Source organism: Ambystoma mexicanum, chromosome 1q (assembly GCF_040938575.1).
Source record: "Ambystoma mexicanum isolate Mex_15411 chromosome 1q, UKY_AmexF1_1, whole genome shotgun sequence".
Classification (NCBI taxonomy): Eukaryota; Metazoa; Chordata; class Amphibia; order Caudata; family Ambystomatidae; genus Ambystoma; species Ambystoma mexicanum.
This window is the reverse complement of record NC_090922.1, coordinates 446,102,858-446,123,716: the sequence shown is the minus strand read 5'-3', so window position 1 is coordinate 446,123,716 and position 20,859 is coordinate 446,102,858. Positions and strand designations below refer to the sequence as shown.

Here is a 20,859-nt window from a genome sequence, read left to right as displayed (position 1 = left end):
CCATCAAATCATCACCAGGCAACACAGCACAAGATGTATTTGCTCTATCAGGAGCCGTTAAGCACCCCGCATTTGCAATCCATGTAACAGCAAATAAATATCAAAGAAAGGGTGCTCGGGCAGACAGGACCAAGTGCATGGACAGTGGTACCCAACTCCAACTAAAAAGTCATGTGGCAATGCATGAATTTGAGCAGATTTCACCAGGGTTGAGCCATCACACTTATCTGATGACTCATGAAATTTTAGGCACATTACTTCATGAATCCAAGCAGGTAATTCAGTATGCTCATGTACCGGAATGTGGAATGCCCATGTTATTTCTGGGGCTCAGATATAGAAGATATCCCACCATTTACAGGTAGTTTTTTTCAGATGTTTGCATTACTAAATAGGTTGCTAAACCCAGGGTTAAGAATAATATCACCAAGAAATTGGTTCACACTCTGAGTCCTTATCAGAATTCAATGTTCCTTAATAGACCACTCTCTCTCCTCACATTTCCCCTTGAGTCACGTTGACCTAATCTTGGTAATATCAGTCTAGGCCCTGGAACCAACAAAGACACCTTTGAACACAGGTGTGTTGATCCTTAAAGATCATAAACAGTCTTTTCAGGGGTGGTTCACGAGGCCATCCAGATAAAAACACAAATCAGTGGAGGATAGCTTGTGCCAAAAGAATTAAAATCCGAGATTAAAAAACTGTTGAACATCCAAGATCCCAAACCTCTGACACGTACCAACCCATCACTCATCTATCAGAAAAGAGAAAATAATAGTTAAGCATCTCTGAGCCAATCAGGTACAAGCTGAAGGTCTTGAAGACATTGGCAGGTCTGGGGTTAGGTTAAAGGATTTGGATATTGATGCAACCAATGTGATAAGTGAACGCGTCACAATTTTACATGTAACTGGAGGCTCCTGGTCCTGGAAGCAGACAGGAAGACAACTAGAGAAACAAGGGAGCTGGACAGTCTCATGCAATATCAGCCTTCCCCCATCATTGCATCTTTGCCCACTTTGTGCAGTATTCCATTGCTTCTAAGTTACGTTTGGTTCAGTAGAAAATCCTTACAAACGTATACAGAGCTGCTATAAAAGTGTAGAGTAGGTAAGACAGTGAACGGATTGAACCGGTCAAAAATAAAATCAGATGAATGTTTAAAATGGCCAACTCTCACTCCAGGAAATAAAACCGCCTTGAGAGCCATGAAAACTCACGTAACACTTTAGCCGATGAGTTATTGCTACCTAGGATAAAATTAGTATAGGCTTTGCAACTACAGAGGAGCCAAAGAACACAAAAACATCAGTTTTCTTTAGTTTACATACAAATAACAGACTCTCATTAAAGATTTAGGAACATTTTCTCACTTGCCGATTCACATCCTGCCGCACTTATCCTAAAATGCTCATCACTGGTCAAAGGTATGTCATGTTCCAAGCAGCCATGGCGGTTCGCAATTTCCCACAATTGGCTGATGTTACTCTTCTCTAAATACATAGTTGAACCCTGATAAAATATCCAAGTATTGACCCATAGCCTCCCGGACATGTCCATCAGGGCTCATACTGAAAAAGGGGTACATGGGCAACCATCAGCATCGAATATAATCTGTTGTTATCCCTTCATACAATGCAACGTTTTTAAACACTAATCGATTGATACACTATTCATCGTTGTCCAGTCAAAGGGTCGAATGAAAAGGACCGAAATACAATTGGTTCGAGTCAAAAGGACCTAAAACAATTTTTGATTGGTATAGATAAAATGTGTTGTTTTTGGCCAAAAAACGGGGGGTTTGGAGGGGATTCCCCCCCAAAAAATATTTTTTAAAAATGTACATTCGATTTTTTTGTTTTAGGTCCTTTTCACTCGAACCAATTGTCTTTCGGTCCTTTTGATTCGACACTTTCACCTATAACCCTATTCATCACATTTGCACACACATTTCAATGACAGCAATGAACAGGACGGGGGGAGGGAGTGGCTTCAAAAAGTGGTAGTTTAGTTAATTTGTGTTTGTCTTGTGCCAAGGGGACCTTACCTAGCAGCTACTCATTTTGGGGTTGGTAGAAACATAGCTGTACCCCTTTCTTAAAGGGGTCCTATGATTCAGAGGTTTATGGAAAATGATGTCTTGGATATTCTGAAGGATTTTAATACATTAGTCAACACATTTTCTTTGAGGCTCCTTTAATACTGTATGTCCCAATGTAGACCCAGACATTCCGTGTGCCTTGAAACTCAGGATCAATATTATTTTGTAAGCCATAAGGTTAAACATGTGGGATTACTTGTTTTCCCATTAAGAGTTGATGTGGCCTTGCTGCAGAGCCAAAGTGCTCTTTTTGGGGAGTGGAAGGAGTGATTGCTAAGGGTTTGTTCAGCAAATGCATTGGCAGAAGTGAGAAAAAGAAAATCTGCTCCTGAGGCATTTCTGCAGTTTAGAAATGTTGGCATACAGTTGGTATGTCCATGGAACACCTGCTTGCTGTGCAGGGAAGCACGGCACACCTTGCTCACTGGACACAAGGATGAAAAAGATCTGTAATCTGTGACCTTGTGCAGGGATGATGGGGTCTTGCGGGATGGGCTAGACCCTTCCTTTTAGGGCAGAAGTGGACTCCTTTACATACGGTTTGTTTTATAAAGGCACTGAGGATCAAAAATGATGGAACACTTTAGCCAAGCTATTCTGTGGTTGAGAGAGTTACACCTCAATCATTTTCATTACATTTTCGGTTCTTAATTTCAATTGAGCGATAACATATTGGAACATTAGGAAGTTTGTTCCTGGTGCCCCTGAGTTATCAGCAATAAAGATCATTTTAAATATCAATGTAAAATTACCAGGACACAACACATTTTTGGCCTCAACTAATGTGTAACAATGATCACCCAATTTATTACAGTTAATAACTGGGAAGACAAATGAAGAGTCATCTGATCCCTCAGGAATCAAAGATAAAGTAACCATTACTGTGGTCAGCAACCCATAGCCCACCAAATGTTATTACACTAGGATATCTATCCGGGAGATTTGATCCCCCAACATCTCTCCTTTAATATTCAAATTATGTAGCTAAACCATGCTATCTGTTTTTAAGCATAGTGAAAAAGATGTGCGTCTGCTTTAAATAACCACAACAAAGCAGCACTTATCCTGGTGGTAGGGAGTCCTGCCTGCACTACTGTAAGCAGGTGACTCAAGCAAAAATTATGATTTGCTTCAGATTAAGAGAAACTCGAAAACAAGAATGTGACATCAGTAATGCTTAGAACGCTTAACATCTAGAACAGGCTAGCTTAACATCTGGTCAGAGGATTACAAGGGTTTCTAAAAACTCAAAACTATCGAGACTGTGCGGGCAGCTGGATGTTAATATACAAAACAGAAGTAGTATCGAAGTGACTAAATAAGATGAAAACCAACCTAAACACCAAACCTGTGTCATATCATTCAGCAGCACTTTAAAGTTCATCTCAAGTATATAAAAAAAAAGGAACATTATTGCATAAATCGAAGTATATTCTAATAGCCTTTAATTTTCCAGCCTGAGTTTGATTTAGGACTAATTAATAATAAAATAAAATCTCTAAACATTAAATAGATGAATCACAGAGATTGGAACAATGAGCCAGTGAACTTTTTCAGAAGAACAAATACTCCACATATCTTCACTGTACTGGTTAAATATTAAAAACATGTGTATGCTTCATATGACCAAATCTAAATACCCATTAATTGCTTTATGACAATCAACATGCGAGACACATTTCTTGAGTAGGAGTGGACAAGGACCAGTGAATCCAGCCCATTTAAACTGTAAGGTAATTCGCTGGCTTTAGTGAATTTCATTCAGTCCCGAATTCCTGTGGAAATTATTTGTAAATTTCCAGCAATCAAATTACTGTAAAATCACAAATAATTCATTTCAAAGCACTTTTATGGACTTTTCATGTTGTGGTTTTGACGCATACAATCATTTTTTCCACAGAACAACACAATTTAGAGTGAAAGTCAACGTCGCTTTGTCTGCAGACGTTTTTACCATCTCATACAGGAGTGCAAAGCTTTGGATGCCCAGGGAGAACTCATTTGTGTAGTCTATGGGGATTTTGGATGAATTACTGTGGCCAGTAATTCTGCCACAGTAATCCATACAAATGCCAGTGTTTAAGTGGAGGATTCACTGCCAGAACTTGGTTGGAGGCAAGTCTTCCTCTTTAGTGCCAGCTAAGAATTTACCAGTGTGGTAAAACTGGCAGTAACTCTGTTACCACCAAAAACGTACCACCCAGCTAAACACTTAATGAGGTCCACTGATATCAGGAGCAGGAGAGATGTAATGGTCCAAAATGTAATGGGGTTGAATACTAGCAGGTGAAAGAAATTAACATGAATACGTTATAACCTCACTACATGTTGAAAATCTCTGGATAAAGACAACACATTTCGAGACAATTTTAAGCTCCATTAACGAGAACTCTGGTTCAACAGAGACAGGTTAAGATGGCTTGGCTACAGGGAATCTGAAAAGATATGTACCTCAATGGCCCCTTAGAAAGGACCAACGGGTATGAAGCAGGAAAGCAAACATATCTGGATTCCTGACGACCTTGACTCTTAAATGGCACCTAATGTAATATGAATTAAGTACCATTAAGTCTCCTATTGTGCCAGTGCTGAAAAATGTACACATTTTTGCTTAAGGGTGAGCACCATTTGCAAACTTGGTAATAGTAATAAATTGGATGAATAATGCAAGACATTTTTCCTAAATGTATAGGACAAGGTAGACCAAAGAAAAATACTTTAATATCTTATTAGAGATACAGCCACTTAGCTCCATTGTTCTAGTTTTGAATTTATAAACCATTTTCTAAGAGCTAACCATGGTCCAAACAGATTTTACCAGATCAAGCCCACAGAGAATTACAGTTAATTCCAAGCAGAACCATTGAAAAACCAAAACAAAATAAAAGAAGCAGTAAGAAACCAAGTGAATAACACATTCCCAACATTCTATCCCTCAGTAAGAAAATAAAAGATGGGAGAAAAATTGTGCTCTCACAACCTTTCTTTTTGGACATTGCACCCGTTTTAAAGAAAGAAAACAATAGTAATGTTCTGATTGATTAGTATTAAGTGTGGAAATGTAGACATTCGATGAATGTCAAATTGATTAGCAATACATAAAACACAATGTCAAAAGAACAACGTTTTATTTTTTCTATTCGGCGGGCAGAGGCCACAAGAGATTACCCAAACCAGAACATCTGAAAGCTATTACTGACCACCTACATGGACTTTGAAGAATTCACAGAAAATGCACCCAACCGAATTTGCATCCTCTGCAAATATCTTCGTACCAAGCAAACATAGATTTGTAGATTGTATGGCCCAGAAAGGACCATTCATCGGTCAGTAGAAAAACTGTACATGCGTTTTCTGTCACAAAAGGAGATAAAGAGGGGTATAAGGAAAACATTTTGGTGTAGGAGTGGGGGCGGTCCTGACAAACGTTGGAAGCAGAGACACTACAGTGTAATTGTAAGGAAAGTTAAGGTCACTGTATTCACAAAGGTGACCTGCGTATCTATGTGGGGATGTGCACAAGCACAACTACATAGGTGTTGCGAGCATGCTCCTGAGATTCAGGACTAATATTGGATAGGCTTTCATTATGTTGCTAGGAGTGCATTTCTTTGTGATGGGCCCTTAAAGGACCCATCACAGAAAAATGTGTTTTAAAATGACAATAAAACGTTTGAATACCTGTTTGAGAGAAATGCAAGCAGTATCACAGTGGTTCAGACCCCTGCTGTCCAGCTTAAAAAATAAAATACATGCAATAAAGTGTCAGAAATGGCCCACTCGTGAATTGCCTAAGCATCTGTGCAGGGGTGTTGCTAGGCCTGAAAAAGATCTGGGGCTACACTAATGGCTGCAATGTCAGGACTCGGGGGCTAGCTAGCCTTTTGGTTGTAACTCTTGAGCTTCTATCCGGGGCAACAACCAAAAGACCAGGGGCTATAGCCCCCCCAAAACCCCCTCGTCGGGAAACGCTTCTGCAGCTGTGCCGAAAAAAGGGGCAAGGGAAGAGATTTATTTTCATAGCGCGTCCAGTTGGCAAATCAGGATTCGAATTTGAATTGTGCTGAAATAACCCTTTCCATGCCCTGCGTGGCACAATGGAGTCCTGCAGTGGTGAAAGAGCCACAACATGCGCAAGCATGATGCGGACATTAACTATGCGCAAGCATGATGCGGACATTAACTATGTGTTTTTGAGCGGGGCAGAGCTTTGTTTGCCCAAGTGCATCCCATGGCATGCGTAAAAAAAAGCTTCTGATAATCGGGACCTACCCGTTCATAGACAGATGTTAGCGCACCCGAGAAGTGTCAAATTAGTTTGAAGAACATAGGAATGAGACAGTGGGGAAATAGCGGGCTGTTTTCAAAATGTAGGTCTTTTTTTTAATAAGTTAAAAGCATCGGAATCACTGACGGAGTATGCAATGAAATGTCACGTGTTAGAATGTGTCAAGAATCAAACGTTTTCATTAATGTTAATTCTTGGGTGTGTTTTGGAATGTGCTTCAGAAATAACCAGACGAGTATTTCTTGAAATAAATGGAATAAACACGTTCGTATTTGTAGGCAAAATGACATTTCACCTTTACTGCTCCATTCCTGGCCAGCCGTGCATGATATGTCGCCGCCCTCCAACATGATCCCAACTATTGTCAGTGGTAATGCTGTGAACGTTTGTTATTATTTAACCCATTCGGGGGCTTAGAAGTGGAATGCTGCCCTTCTGTCTCTTATCCAACATTAGGAGCATGGTTTGAAGTTTTCAGATGTTTTTCTGTGTGTAATTCTGCACGGACCATAGTAACCACGAGCGACCCGTTACTTTTAGATCTTCTGCGGGTCTTCCAGTGGCTTGGGCGGCTTCTTGAATAGTTTAATGTTTTAATAAGGGTTATTTATGCTGCTCAAATAAAAGTAACCTATTATCTGTTAGCTGGTCGTGGACCCCACTAAAGGATTGTATGCAGTGTTCCATTTAGGCCTATGATGTAAATGTAACAGGCAGTTCCTAGGCTTCAGCCCTGTTTTCAGAAGGTTAGTGCCTGGGAAGTAGACTGCTATGGTTTGTGGAAGGGTGTGGAAATCTGAAACGGCGCTAGTGTGCCAGTCAGGCCAGTCCACATTAGGACTACCACATTTATATAAAATAAATAGACTAGGCAAAGAAGTCTTTGCTGCCTCTGGACTACGGGCCCCCTGGAAAGGATGCACTCTAATTTCAAAGATTTGCATGTAGTATTCTGCATGCACGTACCTACAGCTGCCTCAATGGTCGGTACATGCTGTTTGAACCCGATTCGCCCAGAAGATTAAATGCTGGGAAATACAAAGAGGAAACTCAGGTCCAGGAGTTGAGTTCATAGAGTTAGAATCATGCGGTCCACATACCGGCTATCACTTATTGGCAGATTGTGCAACCTTAGGTAAGTGATTATCATTAGCGTTGTATCCTTTCTCCAGTAGCTGCGTTTTAAATCTTAGAAACTGCCACGGTTGGCAAATTCTACCCAAACATGCATCATGATTGTGCCGAGTCTTTCTCCTGGGACAAGTCCCTAAATCTGATAGATAGCAACTGTTTTTGGACTTTTGTTTAGACACAGCACATCAAATTCTTATTAACCAAACACTGTCGCAATAGTTAACTAATGGTACAGCTCTGTGCTCCTCCTTTTTTATTAACGTTCAGTAGATTAAAGGATGATTTGGGTCTGGCAGGATTTGAACATATGAGTGAGCGAGCAAGAGTGTGACAAACACATACACAAAAAGTATAGTTAAGTATGTTTCTTATTTTAAAATATTCAAAATAATACAATGCAAACCGAAACCTGGCAGGTGAAACAATATATTGTGGTGGGATAGCATAGCAGAGTAGCCTCATAGTGACAGAACAGAAAGACATTGCAATCATGCTTTCACATTTTCCATTCACCATTGGTGGGCTGTGTGCATGTGGAGAACTGGAAGCCATGCAAGGGGACCGTGTGATTTATGTCCGACTATGGGCTTGCAAGTTGGCCCTTTTACCCGGTTGCAATCGTCTGTTTTCGACACTTTTTTGAAAATCAGAAACGTACTGTAGATATTACCTTCAATCCGAGAATAGTAGCCATAATTTGCATCGTCAATCGTCAAGCAAGTGCACGCCAGTCAGTAATACAAAGGGGCTCCAGACACAATTATATTCCGACGATCTGGCATTAAAGGGACTGAGCTATCATCGCACTAACATTCGGAGAGTGAAGGAAGCCGAAAGGTGCATTTCGTGGGACGGAATTTGGAAACATATTCAGTTTTGCCTACACAGTGTCAAGGTTTTGTTTTTTAGTTCTTCTATTCCAGGAAACGCTATCAGACGAGGTGCACACCCCACTGCATAACATATACATGACTTGAGGGGACTATATTACATATGTAAGTGATGGACACGAGAGTGAAGGGTGGGAGGTTGGCTGCCACTTGTACCACTTTGGTAGAAATAACCGCTCATTTTCGGAAGGATTGCTCGAGTGTTTTAAGGCTACAATTACCACACATTGTAACAATCCACAGCAGCAAAGCTTTAAGTTAACAAAGCCACCTTGCTGAACATGACGCAATCACTTTGACTTGTAGCATATGTTGAATCTTCACGCGTTTTCGAACGTGTAATAGCTTGTGAAAGCTTAATGTCATCCTGAATTTAAGCACAGCCCTCTGTTCTAACACGGTGAAATATTTTCAAAGAGGCCCCTTTGGGGTTCATACTGTTCCCATGGGCAAGGAAAGGGTTCATACTGTTCCCATCGGTAAGGAAAGGTCCCTAAAACAAAAGGAGCTTTTGAGCAACCTTTTATATTTAATCTATTTATGAATAATCTTGAAGAGCATGAACTAGCCGCCAGATGCTCTCCCCAAAATGCAATTCAGTGCATATGGGGCATCTTGCATACGTAAACGATTTAATACTGTTGGATAATGCCCTTACTGGTTTCCAAACTGCTTTCAATCATCTGTTTATTGCAAACAGAAGGATCTTCCTATAAATAGCATTAAAACAAAAAACAAGGAGTTTGCAAAAAATAGGAAAAAGGGGCTGTTCTATACAGATGGTTGCACATTAAAAGAAAAATTATAATTTCTGGTCAGTAAGGATACAACCAGATCATACATGGGAGGAATTACAAGCTTTGACCATCATCTAAGCTCAATAGAGGATTGCACCACTTCTCGTTTTTTGACGGGAACATGTCAGCACTAATTGTAAATGGGTCATTGGTCGGGAACATAATCAAATTCAACCTGGAATGAGTTGTGATTCTGGAATGTGTTATATAGCAAAATGAAATTGGCCTTCCAAACTACATTCCACTTCAGTAGATTAGGTTGGACTTGCAGCCTGAATGGTGAAGCTAAAGCTGCCACACATTTCATTATCTTTGAGAATTGCTACAGCAAAAAAGGTCTCACTTTTTTAGTTACTAATCCACGATATTAAAGCTCGTACGTAATGCACGTCAAATTGGCTGGGCGCTCTAGTTGGGTCAGATGCACATTTGACATTCCTAATATTTTAATTATAAATTATGAAACCTACATATCTGATCTGAAAAAGACTGAAGAATGTTTGAGGAAAGATATGGATGAGTGGCACATTGCTGCCCAGAACTGGTGATGGGGGACTGGTCCCGGACATGTGCTTTGTACCCAAATATGAAGTCTTTACCATCTCTCGCAAGCCAAAGAGATTACATGAACATTTGAGTCGTGCATCAGTTTTATGCTATTTAGGTGCCCACAACTAGTGTACCCCGTTGGAAGCAAGGCATACGAATCTTGAATGCAATGGGTTTTTCTGTTTGTGGAAAGTTAAATGACCTCGGGGGAAGTTTGAGTACACACGCTGGAGAGGCACACGTTTCTCAATGTTCTCCTTTCAGGCTTAAAATTTGTTATGGTATCAGTTTAAAAAAAAACGGATTGGAGTTAATTTAAAAAAAGGAAGAGGTCTTCTGAATTTGGAGTGAAGAAGGTATCTAAGAATCTTAGATGATAGAGGGGTTATGGAACTGACAAGAAAGTTGGGGGAAAAAAAAAGATGTTAATTGTAATTTGTTATTTGTATATTGCAGGGCTGTATTAACCATATTTAGATAGAACATGCTTTAAAATGTAAGATGTATTTCTATGGCCATCAGACCTGATTCAGGAGTGTGGGGGTAATAGGGCTGGTAACAACCCACCCAGGCAGGCCTGAGGGCTCAGGGCCATGTACGCCCCCTGACAAAGGGGTGGTTGCTATTCGTGTACTGGGGCTTCACCCGGGGTTGCGAAAAGTTGTATTTTTTATTTTAATGGGAGACGGGCTTGGCACCTATTGCACGAGCGCAACCTCCCATAAAAATAAAAAAACAGGATGGCTGCCACCATAGAAAATAGATAAAGTCCCTTTTCCATTTCTATGGCAGCCACGATGGGTAGGAGCACAGAGCCAGAGCAAAGAGCCCCAGCCAGTGAGGTGGGAGGTCCTTTGGGCATGACGTGCGGGTACCTTTGGGGGAATGGTGGGTCTAGGGAGCGGGTGCATGCAACCAGGAAATGGCAGCACACAGGGAAGGGCCTTGGCTGGCTTAGCTCCCCCGCATTTCTGGCCACTTGATTGGCTTTGCGCCCTCCCCCGGGTGTGAATATTGTATAAATAATCAATTGCTGGGTTATGGACCCTATTTTAACAAGTAATGAAAAAAGGAAACCGAGTCAACTAAACATTGTGCTTCAGTTTAGTTGGAGTATGAAATATCAAAAAACAGTAGCAACCTGTGACTTTAAACCCAAACGATCGTAAAGATCTGCTTGAAACGTTGATGCTGTACTCCAAGCTTTCGACATTCGAACAATGCAAGAGGACTTCCAAAGTAATTCCGCAGTCAAGTGCGGAGACAGAATTCAAGGGCATGCGTTCTTTGTAGCTAGATGGAAGCAGCATACCGATGATTAACAGCAACCAAATGAGCCACCCTTCAAACACGCACATAGATGACAACTGGAAAGCCCATTTCTACAGCAATTACCCAAAACAGCATGCCCTCTTCTTTAAGCGCATTAATAACTTCAGAATTCTCCCCTGACAAAAGCGATCTCGCGCGAGGGTGCACAGTGTTGCTTTGAGGGTATGAGCAAGGAGGCTTAGGCACACCACTAACTCCTGGAATTTCATTAGTGACCAGCTTGCAGTCACATTTAGTAGCCTAGAGATTGAAGTAATTTGGTCCTTTACTGGAAGCCAACCGCAAATCAAATACACACAGTGCTACTAACAAGTGATCTCACCTTCATTGAAGCCCCAAATAAACCAGGGAATTGCAAAGCTAATTTTCAAACTGTATAACAACTTTGAAGGTAGCACAGCAAAGGCATAACATGGCAACCACACCTTGTCCGATTTATAATGACAGTTGAATGGAATGGTTCATACATGGTACAATCTGCCCATCAACTCTAGCTTCTTATCGTTCCCAGAGACAGCATTCGTCACAATGTCAGTGCCAATGATGAAACTGCTTCTGCTGGCAGATTTAACAAAGCAAGGAACTGTTCATGGAAGGAGTCATATGCCTGTAGAGTAGACCGCCCTCCTAGGGAGAGCAGACCTATCATTCTTTGGTTAAACTAGAAAGTTGCACAAAATGTGGATACTTCGCCTGTACCAGAAAACGTAAGAAACAGAGGAATACTGCATTGAAGAAACACCTTTTAAATACAAAGATTTCTGCTTTCTATATTACCAATAATTATCGAACAGTCCAAAAATACTGAACACAAAGTGGCAAAATGACCCCAATTATAAGTCACTTTCACAGCTCATCACACGTAGCTCCTTAAATTCTGCAACACGGATGGCACTGTAGCAACATGAAATGAAAGAATACAGTAGGACTAAGCAATATTCATGCCATCAAAACATTTATCCAAGGATTCAGAATATTGAGAAAAAACGTTTGGACTCAATGACCAAGCAGACTGGAGTTGCCAGGCTCGCGGCACCCTGAGAGCAGAACTGCGTGCAATAAGTGGTAGGAGAGAGCATGTTTGCCTGAAGGCACTCACCGTGGTTTCGTCTTCGTGCAGCACCTGATCATAACCACTCAGTGCGACGCAGAAGATGATTGCAGTGACATCTTCAAAGCAGTGGATCCATTTCTTGCGCTCTGATCTCTGACCTCCCACATCAAACAGCCTGTAGAGGAATATGACAAAACATGTTTAAAAAGAAAAAGAAACACATATTGGATTGGTCTTATTTAAAGTGGCACAAGAACATAGGGCATCTCTGCACATCCCTGGCACCCAATTCACATCATTACTTTGGTTTACTAATCGCCCTTTTCTCCAACATTAAAACTGAAAGAAGATTTTTCCAGTAGCACCAGTTTTTATATTTAACTTATGCTGTATAAAGAATACAGATTACCACACATTTTGAAATTATAGCTTTAAGCAGTGCTCCAGATAATATTTTGAAGTGGCAGTATTTTACTCCCTATTTTTGAAAGTTGGGAGTAAAATGATTTTTCAATGAGCAAAAAATATTCAACTGTAAAACAGAAATATTTTTGTGAGAAATACTTCTTGCACCAAGTTATTCATGCATATTAAAATATACATTTGACCTCTTCTACAATTCTAGTAGTTTCTTCCTGTGGTACTAGATGAACTACTGGTCCAAACACATACATGGATCTATTTGAGTGAAAGCATGGGCACAAGGTCCTATGCGTCCATTTCCCATTTTTTATTGGGAGTATTTTTACTCCCCATTTACATTTTTTGGGCGTATTTGCCTATTTTTAGGGAGTACACCCCTTATCTGTAGGGCTGGCTTTAAGGATCCAACACTGTGATGAAGACAAACACAGAAAATAATGTGTTTTTGTGCGATCTCACCATGAGTTGGAGGGCTAGTCTTCCCAACATGTGTGAGTGTACTATACAGTACCTCTATTGTTAAGGAACATCAACACTTCGACATACAGGCACACCAAGTGCAGATCTCGTCAAGAGAAAAGGGCCCTTCAGGAGAGCAGGGTGTATATTATTTAAACTTGGCCTACGACCTATGAACATACTATGAGAAATGGCTGCATCTTTACTGAAGCAAGTCAACTGTGAACTCTGGACTCGCAAGTGAAAAGGCCCCACAATGGGAGGTGTAGCCACCGACTGCTTTGGAGCATACACGCTGCAGTCAGGCTAGCTCAGCGAGGAGAAAGCGATGGTTGTTATAAATAAAAACGTGGCTAGAAGGGGCTAAGATGGAATAGTGGCGGACACCAATAGTGCCTACCTTGTCTTGTTCAACAGAGTTCGGCTTGAGTTCCATAGGGGAAAATGTCACTCTGAGCCCATGAAAACGGGAGTCGTTTGGGGAGAAAATGAGTCGTCACCTCTGTACCACAAAGTGGTGGCCACAGTAAAACAATTATTTGTGTTTCATTTACAGGGCTGGGTCTTTACTGTTTTTAATTAGTTGTGTGCGTTGTTAGTTTTTATTAAAGCATCTATTTGTTATAGAACCGTGGTTGGACATTCTTTTATTTTGGTACAACCATACTATTGTTGTTTGTGTTGTAACTGTGCCAATCTACACCCAAACAATAGAGTACAGTCTGCTCTTGGCCTACATTACCAAAGAGATAAAGGAGGCACCTGTCGGGCTGTGCGCATTTCATCTTTGTGATTGGATTCATTGCTGGTTTAGTTGCTACTGTGTGTGGAAGAGTAGATCTTTTAGGCACTACTCATCCCTGTGCTCCCGTAGAGCAGTAGTCACTTCATCACACCAAGCAAGAGCTCAATAAAATGCGAGTGCACAGTTTCAACTGCAAATGAATATCTGCTCAGAAGGTTGGAGGGGCAAAAGAGTCTATAGTCCATGCCACAGCATGTGATGCGATTGCAGTAATCATTCAGAAGTCCCAATTTTGTTTAGAGTTTATTGTATACATATTATTGGTTTGAAAATAGAAAGGATCATTTAAGTGTCAAGCACGGGTAAATCATGATCATAGAAAGGAGCAGGAACAACGCAGGGGGAATGCTTTATGAATTGATTCATTTGTAATTTTATGGGAGGGGCGGGGTGGGAAAATGTGGTCAGTTCATTGATAACTTGCCATCTTTAGGGTCTTCTATGGGGATTAAAAGAACAGTCCATGGGTCTGAAAATAGGCATTAGGAAGGTATTGGAATGGGAGTTGGAGTCAGAACAAATAATTTAGCAAACAAGCTAAATGTCGAAAAAGAGTTGACAAACCATAACATCATATGCTGCAATTGATATACTGCATACCTTTTGGAATGGACCTTACCCAAGCCACAGGCAGGATCAATCAGGCTGATACTACTATAGAGAAAATGAAGTGAATAGCAGATCTGTCCTGTCATAGCCATCAGTGTCACAAATCTGTTAGACTGACCCTTACCTTTGACCAAACCAATCTTGATCTCTATGCCCAAGAAACACAGAGGGCACCACAAAACAAAACTCTGTAGAAGCTGAAGAACTACATTAAATGTGCCATTCAACAGTATCAAATATACTGAGGTTACGAACCCAACTAATCCAGAGAGCACACATTCTGTATAAAGGCAAGCATGTTAGTGTGTGGGGATGAAACAAACAGTAATTTAGAAGTGAAGAGCACCACTTGAAGAAATCAATCATCTTAGAAGATATAAAATCCAGAAAAGAGGCGCACTGTGGGCAAATATCTGTTTCGACCAACCAACTAAGCCAGGAAAATGCATTACAAATTCAGTAATACAGGTAACAATATAAAGGGGGCGCAAAAAGTGTTTTCCCCAAATTAGACAGACATACAGTATATACGATATTGCCTAGAACACCTCATCCGGTTTTACCATTATTAGTCCACACAGCCACTTTGAACATATATTTAAATAAATAAAATAACGAGAAAAAAACCAGGAAAATATAATCACATCGAAGAACACACAACAGGCTAGCCAAAACCCGAATTGCAACGGATATCTGTCGCTGTAAAAGGGGTATCACCTAGCCTTTGTATGCGCCCAAATGCTCTTCTTATCAATGTGACCTTTTGTCTTGCAAAGAGTGTTAGAAGATCACAAAACCAGTTCTCTACGCTTGGTACGGTTCTTATTTTTCCGTTTTTCAAGATCTGCGTTTTAGCCACATTTAATGCCCTACGAATCCCTTTTTTGAGCCGGGGTAGAGCATTTAATAACGGAGATGCCAACTCCATTAAACAAAGCTTGGGGCGTATTCAGGACAGGGGAACCCAGGACAGGGGAACCCACCAACAGGTCAATTAGTTGCATCACCTCATCTGCTCAAACGTATTACCCACTTTCCTTGCAGACCACTTTCAGAAAATCTTGCTTTACCGATTTCCTATACCATAAAAATGTAGGTGGTTGTTGGGGTTAGGTATTTAGAAAGGTGGGTTTCGGGGGTGGTGCGGCGGGGCAAAGGGATTGAAGGGATGTCAATGAGGAGTCTTCCCCTGCATTTTGTTGTAAAAAATAAAAGTCAAATTGGTGAAACAGGATTCATTGAAATCCCTGTGAGGAAATGACACAGATCCATCTAATAAAGTTGAAAGCTTTTCATAGGTCCAACAAATGTCCTCAGTAAGACATTTGCACTGTTTCATCCTGAGCAGCAGTCAACAAAAGTTCTACATTATTTAATGCTGCATATAGTGCAGGTCCAAGTCGAGTTTAGCCCTGGTGGTCTCGGACACATTTACAAACAATGCTGTTCTGATAGACGGTCCACTAGAGGAGTGCCCTACTGATTCTGTTTGCAACTACTTCACCCCACACCAGCACTGGCAAATTATAAATAGCTGAGGTGGATATTGGAGGAGCATTAAAGTTTTGAAGGGAAGGTAAATAGTACAAGAAAGTGAACAGGGCGGAAGAATCAAAGAGTCCACAAGGAAACCCGGGCACATAGGTTCATGCTCTCCAGGCTTGCACTTAAACGTAAGAAAGTCAAAATCGACCAAGGAAATGTCCGTGACGGTCCTAGCCTAATGGAAGGTCTTGCTGTTCAGCGCTTTCCCTCAACCTTGACGGACAGATGATTCCACAGTGATGATTCCTCAGTGAGGATTCCATTGAAAGAAGATAACTTTGAAACCCAAACATGTTATTCACCTTCCAACAATTCATTACCAGTCGAATAGCGGGGGCAGTTTATGAAGATTACAGAGAGGTGTCCATTGACAATAGGCATACAATTGGGGTCAGGTGCATAGAGCCTTTCTCGATCACCAACCAAGCGAAAATAGTGTCCTCTTGATCTGTGACCCAGTGGTAAAGGCTTCCATGGTGATGGTGCCAGATCTGGACGTCCAGAGCACCCATTCACCTCATCTGCAAGACTGACAATTGAATATTTACTCCCCTGCCTTTTCATCGATAGGGAGTGTGGGTTGGAAGCATATTAAACAAGTACAGAACATTTGGCAATAGCATCATTGTTATTGCACCTTTTCCCAATCTCACAAAGTCTGCTTCAGTCTGATGAAGCTGGCTTGCAGATTCCTAAACAAGATGTTGTATACATCCGTAGTGATGAACCCTCCGATACCTAGACCCCTCCCTGAATCAGCAGAATTGGTAATGACCAAACAAAGCCAGATGGCAGACCAGCATGATAGGAAACATTTCCATTTTGGACATATTTACCAATTATCATATAATTAGAAATTCACCATGTCATTTAAAATTCAAAACATTGAAAGGCTGAGGGTTTGACATCAGAAACCAGCAATAATAAATCTACATACAAAATTACAGTGAAAGAACAGTACCCACACCTTTATGTCGACATTTACATCATCGCATATGTGAAGGGTTCAATAACGGACAAAAAGAAGACGGAGAGGGGGCCACACTATGTAGTGGAACAGGAAAGGGGTTAGGCGATACACTTAACTGTGACCTGAGCCGTCATCCCATTATACAATGTCCTAAAAAGCCACCATGAAGTAAAATACATTTTTAAAAAGGCATTCAAGAAATGTGTGAATGCTAATACTAGCAAGAGATGGAGTAGTCTGCCTGGAAAAATGAATAACAGAACATTCCCTCATGTTATCTTAGCTGTTTTGCCCTGCAACCAATCAAATCTGATTCCCATGCATCAGGCGAGGGACCACTCCAATCAAATTCTACTAAAAAACATTGGCAGTTTCTTCACATCAACTTTGAATTGGGAAATGTGGTGGGAGATTGTCACACTGTGTGACCTTTACCTAGTTTTAGGATCAGTGGTATTGCATAGCCCATAGATTGAAAAATACTGTCTCCGGGGGACACCATTTCACGTTACAAGCTTAAAGCCAGCCATAAAAGGTCACTTGCTCCCTCAATTCTACACATGCACACAGCACACCATTTCTCACTCGCCAAGAGTCAATTATCACTAGGCATTCAGACTATCTCGGACTGGGTTATTAGTAAGCAGGGCCTGCGCCATTGTTGCGTATTGGCCCCGTTTCTATATGCAAATGTTTGACCTTTGAGTCTGTTCAAGGGGTGTGCGTTGCGAATGCTCCTAAATTGGGAACCCTTAACATACATTATCTGCTGTACGCAGATGGCTTAGTTCTTTTTGATTACTCACCAGTTGACCTGCAGCGTTCGCTGGAGGTGGTGATTAAATACTTTTGGTCCCTGGATCTGAATATCGCAAAATCCAAAGTTTTGATCATGAATCCCGCAAAGGAAAACTTGTGGAAATAATTCTATAACTGGAAAATTTATAATAAAAAAATTGGAGATTGTGAGGACCTTTAAATAGTTGGGTGTTTGTATCTGACAGGGAGTCTCGAGGTGATCATGATGCTGTAATTAAAGGCGCTTCAGCTACAGCTGCAGCTCAGTTACACCTTCTGTATAGGAGATATGGCTGTTTCTCCTTGACGCCAGCTGCAAGAATGTGTAATCAGAAAATAGTACTGAGGATTATCCACAGTGCTGAGACTCTGGATGAAGGATGGGAGTGGGCACGGCCTGAATCTAGAATTTGGAAAAGGGTCTTGGGCCTTCCCCTGGGAATCCCTCTGGTGGCAATCAAACATGAATCAGGGCTCATTTCCCTACAGACGCAAATAGAACATAGTTGTTTACAACTATTTGGATCAATACTAGTGCCGCCAGGCGGCACCTTGTTTGTGGAGCTTAATGGCCAGTGGATAAACCGCTCATGCAAGATTCTTACTACATGGGCTGGTGCTTGCCTAATCTTTGCAAAAGTTGAATCCACAGAGACGGAGATAGTACATTCTCCTCATAAGGTTAAAAAAAAAAAACGATTGGATCCTTAATAGAGATATGTTGGCTGGCTAAAAGATGTACAACCATATCTAAAATGATGTAAAACCAGTGCTCCAGATAAGATTTTGAGGTGGGAGTATTTTACCCCCATTTTTAAACTTTGAGAGTAAATATGATTTGAAGAGAGTAAAATGTATGCGACATCCAGCCAACGTGTGCAAAAACTGTATGGAAATATATATTTTTTTAAATGTATTTGTGTTTAAAATTGAATTAACTATTTTTTAGCAACAATTAACATTTCCAGATTCGATAGTGTGAACAGAAACAGAAAAACAAAAAAAAGAAAAAAATGAGAAAATAAAAGTGAGAAAAAAGGAAAAGGAAAAGAAAAATTCCAGTCAAGAAGCTTTGACAGTACCAATCTCGGGGAGGGCTTTGATCAAGAATTTAACCACTGCGATAATGCGCTTGGTCTTTTGTCCTGACATCAGAGACCTCCACCAACCGTTAGAGTCAGAGATTGCAAAATTGGAGAACAGAGATCTTAAGTGTTTCGATAGAGTGGCTCTCAGGGCCAGATACAATGTTATGATGTGGAGCAGGGATTCTACCTTGGCGTCATCGTTACAATGTAGGGGTGTCACGGTATTAGTTTTATGACGGTACAATAACCTGCTTGCCAAATGATGGTATATCATGGTTATCGCGGTATAGCAGGTGGAGTTAACCAATTTTAACAAATATTTTCTAAAAGGTCATAAATTGTCGGATTTATCATCACAAACAAAACCAGGCCCCCTGGGCCAGAATTGGGCTTTTCAACATACTTTCCACTGAAATGCCACCCCTTGCTTCCACCAAACACAAACACACATGTGGAGAGGAGGAGGGGGGAGCCCTGTTGTGACTGGCAAAAAAAATGAATAGCTTTTCTTAAGTGGTCATTTAGGCTTTTAGCTCCCCCACTGGCTACTGGTGAAGATGAACATGTTGCCATCTTTATAACCTGCATGCCACAGATCAATGAAGGCAGATGGTAGTATACGCATGTGCGTATACACACACGCACGCTCTCTTTACGTTACAGCCTTTAGTTTACTTGCGGGCCAAAAGGTGTTCAGTAATCACGGACCTGTTACCCTTTGGTGTGGCAGCAGGGAATACCTACAGAGATGAGTGAATTTCGCAGTGTGACTTATTATATGTAAATTCAATGATAGAACCAGGGAAATCCCCCCATTGTCATATGTTTAGCAAATATTATCCATTATAAATATATAAACCCCAAAGCCGCCAACCCAAAGTAAACCCTTTTCCTTCTTGGCACTGTATTTATTCTTCCTATTGCTAACATATTGATTTTGTGTCAGGCACGTGTGGTTTATGGAATGGCATTAAAAACTGCTCCAACTGAAACTACTTGGCAGATGGCACATCCAACAGTGCAAGACCAAGACTGCGCAGCACTTGCTCACTGCAGCCTTTCCAAATCAGATTAAAAAGCACACTTAACGGTATAAACGGTATACCGGTATAAACAATGTGACGGTTATTATTGTTCAATTGAGTGGTTCACGGTATCTTTAACGGTACACCGTCATACCGTTACATCCCTATTACAATGCCGACAATGTTTTACCAATGATAGGCCTCAGGTTGCTTGGACTTCGTTGGTTGGGTGTAAGTTCAAATGAGCTCTCATGAAGTGGTCCCTGACCTTTTTGTCAGGGAACTGCTGCAAATATTTACATGTGTGTAACTTTCGGCCTTCTGAGGGTAGATGGGCTACCGAGTGCTAATTGCTGGCCGTGTCTAACGTATGAATCCATTCCAAGTCCTGAAGTTTGCACTACACTCGTGTGGGATTAGGCATTAATTGCTCGAGGGAGCTACTAATTTCTACTAGAAGGTTTGTCATGGATAGGTTCCATCCTTGCGTGGAAATCATGACTATGCAGCAGATTTCTGCATTGTGACAGAATACACATTTCATTATTTCTCCAAGGTCTGGCCATTTGATCTCTCCTGTATACATTTAAATGTTGAAAACACAAAAACGTAGCCAATTACATAGTAGAGCAAGCATGAATTGTATTGTGTGTTTTGAGGTTCCATAGCAAAATTGTCTTTTGATGTTTAATGAAAGTCCTCATTTCCTGGTGCTATTACTACCTAATGGCACGCCAATGTTATGATACAAGTGCAGAGGGGCAAGGACTCCATGCTAAATTCTATATCTAATTTCATGGTCAAATGGTTATTTAGATAACGCTTTTGGCAAAGCGCTGTACATAGAACATATTTATCATAATTATCACCAAACAGAAGTCGGTACTGCTTTATCAACCCTGAAAGGATGAAAGGCTGAGTTGGCCATGCCGGGATTCGAACCCACAACCTACAGATTATGCACAGACTGCAGAAACTAGTGCTCAACC

General features: G+C 41.0%; 1 protein-coding gene across 2 annotated transcripts in view; it reads right to left on the bottom strand.

Moving 5' to 3' along the window:
* The window catches only part of GNAO1 (G protein subunit alpha o1), a 1,372,168-nt gene that overhangs the window by 241,267 nt on the left and 1,110,042 nt on the right, over nucleotides 1-20,859 (bottom strand). For both annotated transcript variants that reach the window (XM_069640205.1, XM_069640215.1), the window contains exon 6: nucleotides 12,194-12,323. In XM_069640205.1, the coding sequence (XP_069496306.1) occupies nucleotides 12,194-12,323 (130 nt within the window). The remainder of the gene's footprint in view (nucleotides 1-12,193; nucleotides 12,324-20,859) is intronic.